The sequence below is a fragment of the Aplysia californica genome, unplaced genomic scaffold, assembly GCF_000002075.1.
Source record: "Aplysia californica isolate F4 #8 unplaced genomic scaffold, AplCal3.0 scaffold00059, whole genome shotgun sequence".
NCBI lineage: Eukaryota > Metazoa > Mollusca > Gastropoda > Aplysiida > Aplysiidae > Aplysia > Aplysia californica.
In genome coordinates this window covers 378,459-387,349 of record NW_004797329.1, presented here as the reverse complement: position 1 = coordinate 387,349, position 8,891 = coordinate 378,459, and the positions used below count along the sequence as shown (strand labels likewise).

At 40.9% G+C, this 8,891-nt stretch overlaps 1 protein-coding gene across 1 annotated transcript in view; it reads right to left on the bottom strand.

Annotated features, from left to right (window-relative positions):
* Positions 1–3,430: 3,430 nt before the first annotated feature.
* Positions 3,431–8,891, bottom strand: part of LOC101856083 (uncharacterized protein C9orf85 homolog) — a gene marked incomplete at its 5' end in the record, with an annotated part of 13,072 nt that continues 7,611 nt past the window's right edge. The window contains 1 exon segment of the mRNA XM_005093160.3: positions 3,431–5,778. Within this exon segment, the coding sequence (XP_005093217.1) occupies positions 5,594–5,778 (185 nt within the window). The 3' untranslated portion in view covers positions 3,431–5,593.

Genomic DNA, 8,891 nt, shown 5'->3' with positions numbered 1-8,891 from the left:
TCGAAGAAGTCGCATGAACAAGAATCACATAATTTCGCCGTTTTCTATACTTCTGTGCGTTTTACTAGTTCTAGTGTCTCAGAATATGACGTGTCTAATAGTTAGGATCCTGGATATGTACCCGAACACGGCCCGAGTCGTAGTTCTAGGGCTAGATCTAGCACTAGTACCGGTGTTGTTTTTCGCGCAACGAAATCACAACGTCGTGCCGTACATCTGTCTCATGTAATTCAGTGTATGGGTCTGAATCAATGCACAGACCAGCTTTTATATTTTCACCAAACACTTGCACATGTATACAAATCAAACCAGAACACTTTGAACTTTTATTTTTGTTGTTGCAGTGAATTTCATTCTACTTGTCACGTCTCTGGAAATTTTTCGAAAATCAAATTCATGCCAATTTTTTAAAAATCATACAAATTAAAGTATTAGACTTAGACAACTTTAGTTTTTTGTATTAGATTAAGCTTGAATGTTACTTTACTGTGTCAAAAAATGATTACAATAGGGTAATTCTGAGAGTTGTGGTGATTTATTGAAATACCCCCCAAAACGCCAGTCTTCAACGCTTGTGGCTGGTGAAAGGGCCCAGTCGCAAGTGAGTTAACCCTCTGCGCTACGTGTTTAACCCGGGAGAAACCGGGCGAGATCTGACCCCGCGCTGCACGGCCGACCCGTGAGAAACCGGGACGACACACCCCCGTGCATTCAATTTAACTTTTAACCACAAAGAATGACTTCCCGTGTCTTTAAATAGTCATGATGTCATCTAGGATATTATGGGATACCTCCCGTCCAAATAAACAGCTAAACAGCTGGGGTTGAACGGTTTGCGCGTCTTTCAAAACACCCGCTGTTTCGTGACTCTGACTATCAGCTGCTCCGACAGACGTTCTCTACCTATCTACTGCTTTTTTAAAACACTGCACGATGGAGGAAGACAGAAGAAGTGACAGAGAGCTTGATGCTGAGTCTGACATTGATGTTATAGACACGGAGGATGCTGTATTTGATGAGGAGGTAAGTGAAAAGTGAGTTTTTTGTTGTTGTGTGCTGGGAGAGGTGGACTGGAGATAGGCACACACAGAGGTCAACTAACAGCTCGCTATGGAGCATGATGCTTCATCTATTCCTAGAAATGCTACACTTGAATTTCATTTAGATCTAGACCTAGTTCTCATGTTGAGAATGTGTTGTTTCTAATAGTTCATAGATTATATTATTTATATCTAGATTACCTGGGTCTAGAATCTTTTTCAAGACCTAAATCTAGCCGCCTTCCATGGTCAACTTTCTTGCTCTTTGTTCTTTCACTAGAATTCTAAGCCTACTGTTTACTTTGTGCCAAGTGCTCTATCTTCAGAATGACAATTACAATTCCATCGTACATTGGTTATATTTATAGATCTATACCTTTAGTTTTTTCTTTGCGAACATTATACTTGTACTTGGATCTAGATCTAGATCTAGATCTAGTACTACACTTTGAACTAGTCTTTTCTGTGGCGAACATTCTTTGTTTTTTCACTTGCTTTTATTTGTGCGACTGCTCTACTTTCAGAATGACTAAATTATTACAATTCTATTGTACATGGTGTATCTTTTGTTTTGTATGAGAACTTACACCTGGATCTAGTACTACACACTTTGAACTAGATCTAGATTTAGTTAGTCAGTCGAGTTCATGGTCAACCTTTTTTGAACATTCTTTCACTTTTGCTGTTTTCTTTATGCCAACTGCTATACTTTCACTCTGACAATTACAAAATTATTTTACTTGTGTCTTATCTTCTGTTTACTACTGTTTTATTTTTCTGCAGCCTGAGGCTGGTGATGGTGGTGCTGCTGCCGCTACCACTGAAGGAAACAATCAAGGTGCGGCATGGAGGGAAGAGGTGTCCGACATTACGATGCTGGACTTTCAACCTCAGTCTGGGCCTCGGCACGACCTTGCCCGAAACGCCTGCCCCCTGGACTTCTTCCTCCTCCTGTTTCCGCTGACATTGATAAACATCCTGGTGGCAGAAACGAACCGGTACGCCCAGCAGTGTTTGGGACCGGAGAACGCCAGCAGTTGGACAGCAACTACTACAGCGGAGATGAGAGCCTTCCTGGGCATCCAGATTATGTTTGGCGTTCGGCAGCTGCCTCGGCTCTGGTGTAACTGGAGCAGGACCGTCGCTTCAACGATCCTTGGGTTTCCTCCATCGTGCCGATCAAGCGTTTCACAAGGATCTCAGCAGGTATTTCCACTGCAGGGACAACCAGCACCAGCCGCAACGTGGAGAGGAGGGTTTCGATCCCCTCTTCAAAGTGAGAAATGTGATTAACACTACAAAGGAAACATTCACAGCCTGTCTTCAGGCTGGCAAGGAGTTGAGTGTGGACGATTGCATGGTAGGGTTCAAGGGTAGGTTGTCCTTCAAGCAGTACATGCCTGCCGAGCCTACTAAATAGGGGGTTAAAATTTGGACTGTGTGCGACTCTAAAACTGGATACTGTCTTGGGTATGATATTTATACGAGGAAAAGCAGCCGAAGGGATCCTCGGAAACCTCTCGGCTTTGAAGTGGTGGATGGCCTGTGTACGTCGTATTACGACAAAGGCCATCATGTGTACATAGACAGATTTTTTAATTCTGTGGACATCGCTGTGCATTTGTGTGCAAACAATACATATATGTGTGGCACCATCATGACAAACAGGAAAGGGCTCCCTCCACTGATGAAGACAAAACTGAAAACTAGGGGAGATGTGAAGCAACTTCAAAAGGGCAATCTTGTTGCCACGTTATACCATGACAAGATAACAACTTGTGTTTTATCGTCCAATCAGATTGCTGGTGTTGCAGCAGATGGTCGGCCCCACTCACTTATCGACTACAACAAGTACATGGGTGGGGTCGACAAGTTCGACCAACAACTTTCTTACTATCCCGTTGGGAGACCTGGCAAAAAATGGTGGAGGTACATCGTATGGCACCTCATCAACGCCTCCATTTATAATGCCTATATGTGTTGGAGCCAGACTCCTCGTGACTACGTCGCAGCAAAGGGGTATGATCACTTGAGCTTCCGTGTGGATGTTGCCGAGGCTCTGGTCAATGGTTTTAGCTCGAGGAAACTCCCCGGACGGCCTGCAACTAGCCAGGGGACTGTGGCCCCGGAGAATTTCCAACGGCATCACTTCACTCGTATTGTTGGGCGGCCTAAACAGTGTGTTTTGTGTAGTTTAGAAGCGAGGAAAACTCCAAAAGGCCGTCCAGTAGAAACGAGTTACAAATGCAAATTTTGTGAAGTTGCCCCCTGCAAACTCATATGTTTTGGAAGGTACCATGAACTCGGTCTTTCCGTCCACAGGGCTTCTACGAGAACACTGAGAGAGTGACATTTTTTTATCACAGCTGTATTTTTATAGTTTACTTTGATTTTTTTTTTTTTTCAATGTGTGTAGTATATGAATTGGTGTTGTGTGCAAAAAGTTTATAGTGTTGTGAAATTCTTATATGTGGACTTCGCAAGAACTGTACTGTAAGTTGGTTTTTACTTTTCCTTTATTTCAATCCTTAGTTTTTCTTTCTCTGACTTTATATTTTATTGTAATTGTTGTTCTTTGATTGGGTATGCCACAAGGCCAGCTGGTATCATGTAATATGAACTAGTCTATTATTACTATTGCTCGGTGAAGATGACACTGCCGTGGGTATATCTGGCTCTTTATTTGGTATGGGTTGGGATTTTTCAAAGCCATTCAATGACTTAGCACCCAGGTGGTGATGAACTATAAATTCTGTGGTCCTGCATCTTAAAAACTGTGGTTTAGAGGTACAAATGCTTGTCATATATATCCACATTGTGACATAACAACATATTTGCACTTATAGGTGTGAATCAATGTGCTATAAATCTAATACACCAAAAAAAAACACTTTTTAAATGACAGAGTGTCATAGAGCATTCATTTCTCTGTTGTCATGGGAAATTTGAAAGTTGTAGATTGTATAGTACATTTTAAATAAATGTTTTCCTGAACCACCCTAGACAAAGCTGCCAGAAGCCAAAATAATGTAAACACACAAGGCAAGGTCAGCTGGGCAGGAAGTGGAACAGTGCAGTAGACATGGCTTATCAGTTATCTGCCCACTATAGGGTTAAGTAACTGTACCTATGAAATCCTTTAAAAATTCACAAAAACGGAAAACGATTGAGAGTCAAGGTCACATTCAAAAACGTATGTGGAAACATTTGCTAGATAAAGTGAGTGAATGCAAAACCAAGACCTACGAGGAAAATGGGAAGAAAATTTAAGGGATTGGAGGTGCAGGCAGACTGACAAAAGCCGTCATGAAACATATTCAGGGCCATTACGTAGGAGCAATACGCTTTGTTTGTCAGGAAATTAAACCGATCTTGGAAGACTTGCCAGTGATAGTCTTCTCAGCTAGTGCCTTCACAGAGTGACTCAAAATGCCAATGAGGCTTTCCATAATATGATTTGGGGGAAGGTGCCCCAAGACAACATAATTTGTTGGACGAGAGAGGCTCCAGATAGCTGTGATAGATGCAGTTGTCTGTTTCAATGCAAGAGAGCTGGGAAGAATTCCAATTTTTTTTTAACTTTGGTTGAAACAGCCACCACCTCACTGATGCTTTGTCCGAGTTTGACGCGATTCGCATCAGAGCTGCTCAATTGCAGGCAAGAAAAGAAACAAAGACCATGAGAGCTAACAAAGCGGTCCTACAAGCTCAGCAAAACCTCACTGACGATTCCTACCGAGCAGGGGGGCACTAAGGTAAGTGCAAGTTATTCAAATCATCAATTTTTCCTTTTTTTTGTTCGTATTCTCAAAATTTACTTTTCAGACAATTTTGTACACATCTGTAAAGATATCTCCGAACGTTCTCAATGAAACACCTCCAAATTTGGCAACAAACTTTATATATCTCTTCTGCAGACTCCCTACCTCAGAGAAATGAATACATTCAACCAATTCCTCTCAGGGTCGGATTTAATATCCCTACCACCCTAAATCTTTGTTTCACGAGTCAAATCATCACTCAATCAGCCAAAACTTTCAAACCTGTTCTCCTATTCTAATAAATCTGGTAGGCTAACTTTTTGGGGCTATTGCACTATAAATGCAAAATTTGAAAGGTATAGCATTAGTACTTTCTGAATAATCTTGACAAAACTGATTTTTGCCCTTTTGAGCCTATGTTGCAACGTTTTTAGGCCATAAACACCTTCTTTTCACATATTCTCACCCACTTTGCATAATTTTTCCATTAGGTATGTATTCTCAGTCCGCAAAGAGCAATAATGATACTCTTCTGTGACTTTTTGTGTTAGGGGGTTTATGCTGACCTTAATTTGATATTATGTATATGGCCAAAATCCGAGAAGTAACTTATTCTATCAGCACGTCTCACATATCTTTTCTGTATTAAGTCTGAATTTCTGTTTTAGATCAACTACTTCTTTCATTTCATTGACCATCTTTTTTAGAAGAAAAAAAGAATAATAAAAAACTTGTACCCCACACTTATGGAAGACGCATTGATGCACAAAAACACTGTCCAAAACGCAGACATCAGGAAAACTTAGCCTGTTCAGCTTTATCAGGAATGTCAACATCAGACACATCATCATCATCTTGAGTGCTACCATCACATTCATCACTGCATTCTTCTTCATCCTCACTTTCATCTCCAGGTGCAGTTGCTCCGAAAGGGGGATCAGTAGCATCTCCCTTCTCAACCTGGCGGAGATACGATCCTGGTGATATAAGAAAAAAAATCAATAAAATTCTAAATCGAATTCAGTATGCAAAAATTTCATCTACCAATGTTCAGTTACTTCTCCATTAAAGATCAACATGTGGTCCCATCTTTTGCCAAATTCTCAAGGAGAGTCCATGTCCGTTTTTGTTTCTTCATTTCAGCCTTGGCTGTTCTTCTCCAAATTTTCTTGAGTCTTCCTCTACAGCCACTTGGGGTCCAATAATTATAATACAGATCAGTTGTAGCAGTAGTTGACAAGTAACATGTGCAGTAACTGTCCATGCCATCTCTCTGGACTTCCTGGTTGATAGAATGAATGGAGGTTCCCATGTTTAAATCGTCATTTGAGACGGTGCTTGTCCAAAAGACACCTAGTATGTCTAGCAGGTAGCATCTCTTGAAGACTTCAAATTTGCTGCTGGTGGTGTTGATCATCTTCCATGATTCAATGCCATAAAAGAGGGTGGTAAAGACATTGCTCTCCAATTTATAGTAAGTATTTAAGGATAAAGCAGCTTAGTCAGCTGAACAGAGAGGGTACAGAAAATACAAAAGGTGCCAGAGTTTACCTACCTGGCATCCTGACCTACAGTAGGTACATGTAAGTAAAGATTGAGGATCTGAAAAACCTACTGGCACTGAAACACTCACATGCACATGAAGATTTAATTTATAACCAAACATCAGTCCTTTCCTTGCCTTCCAAAGCAACAGTGGAATCCACTTAAACCAAAATCTGCGGGACTGGTGGATTTTCTTTGGTTTCGCTAGGTTTTTGGTTGATAAATTTTGTTCAAAAGAAAGGGGGAAAAAATGTGAATTTTACTTTCAATTGATTGAAAGTTGTTTCAATTTGAACTTGTTCCATTTACAAAGACCCCACTGTACTTGCTATTACTAACACTAAGGCATGGTCCATATAAGAAGTAAAAGAAAATGGCAAAACTGACAAATCTGTACTTTTAGCAACTACAACAAAACACAAACTATTATCTACTTAATCATATACGGTCCTCTTTCATGATCTTCAGAAATACTTAAATAAGGAAAAAGTGATTTCTAATAACTCTTGAGTTAATAAACAGTAGCACAAAAAACTATGATAGGCTCGATTATTGCTAAATATTTAGAGTGGGGAAAAGAGTGACAGACAGACGAATAGTAAAGAAGTTGGTACTTGCAAACGGCACCCTCCAACCACTCACTCCTCAAAATTGAACCAAATACAGTGGATGCCGCATTCAACGAGGTCACATTCAACGAGAAGTCAGCTCCAACGAGGCATTATTTAATCCCTTATTTTTTTCCTCTATATCTCTTTGTAAATGTACATCGGCTCCAACGAGGTTGCAAACAGCCCGAAGTCGCTTTCAACGAGGTCGCGATAACCAAATAAAAGCAATAAACGGCCCCAAAAGGGAAGAATTTTTCTCCTTTCTCTCCTCACGCGAAGCACAAGGCCCATCATCATTCCTAAAACATTGTATTGCTAGATCTAATGTGCCTCCTAATATGGGCCCCAAAGCCAAGAGGATGGGCGAGGGTTAGGCTACGGTAGGGATGGGAGGGGGTGGGTGGGAACTCGATGCGGGTTGTGTTAATGTTAAACTGGATGAACTCTGGATGAGTAGGTCTAGATCGAGACCTTCATTTTTGTTCAATTTTCTTTTCTTCTCCTGAAAAGAAGATCCAAGCTCCCGCCTTTACTTTAAGTAGATATCTAGGCCTAGATGTGAGAGGGTATGTTTCCACACGAAAAGTGTTCCGGAAAAAAAAATATTTTAAAATGCAGAAATGACGGTCAGAACACAGCTCAAACACGCACACACTGATGCTGTTTGAGATTTTCGTCATCAGGGGGAACAACTGTTTTAATTACTGGTATTGGTACATCCTATAATATAATAACATGTCTTTTTTCTTTACTTTAGCCTTTGTCACGTTCAACGAGAGGTCGGATCCAACGAGGACAACAAGCCGGTCCCGGCAACCTCGTTGAATGCGACACCCACTGTATCATAGTAACCTGAGAGTAAACAAATAAAAAAACTTATATAATTGGACAAGACAATATTCAAAATAAATTTCAGAGACTAAGCAAATTCTTTAAACAAACAAAATGTAAAGAGAGTAAACAAGTGATTCCTGCTCTTCCAACGGGAGAAAGAAGCATTTACAAGTAAGAAAAATAATAAATTCGAAAAGAAAATAATATAACGAGAACACCAAATTTCATATATATGGATGTTGTTAGAGGTGTCACCTGACTCCGAAAAAAAATCTTGAACTGTTCAGACCCCATGGAAATGCGTGTCCAGGGAACTTAAAATTAACGGATCGTATTGTCAAATGCATCTTGAATCTTGTATTAAAGACCATTATTCGCTATTTGAACAAATTCCGTCGATAAGCCAGATGCTATTGGCCTGTGGGGATTTCTGCGACTTGTGGTGGCTAGCATTTTTCAGCCCATCCAGAGCCGGTCACCTAGATCTAGTACTCGGTAGCGTAACACGGCCTCGCGGCTTTCCGAGCGATATGAAGCTTTAAAGAGTTCCTAGTACACCTTTGTGATTGGCTCAAATATAGATGACGTATTTTTGCCATCTATTTTTCCTTCCTCTGAGGAATTCGCGCCCGCTACTCACAACTTGCCCGCGCAACTTTTGTTAATTTTTCTTGAAACTTTTGCTATTTTCAAAAGCAACTTTCTCCGGGGCTTCCCTCGCAAGTTGACTAGATCTATCACCCTTTTTATTATTCATCGGAAAGCCGGTGACAAAGTTACTGAAAATAGAAATGCAACGTTGTGATGATATCAACGATTCTCTACTACCAAGATGTTTCAATTGCCCTATCTCGCGTCCAAGCGAGACTTGGACGCATCCTTGTCTTAGCATGTGACGGCCCGTGATAAGTGCATACGCAGACGTTCCAGTGCTGAGTTGAAATCAAACAATTGTTTGTGAGCAGAGAGAGAAAGAGAGGGCAGGAGGGAGAAAGAAAGAGACTAGAGAAAGAGAGAGAGAGAGACAGAGAGACAGAGAGAGAGAGAGAGCGAGAGACAGAGAGAGAGAGAGAGAGACAGAGAGAGAGAGAGAGACAGAG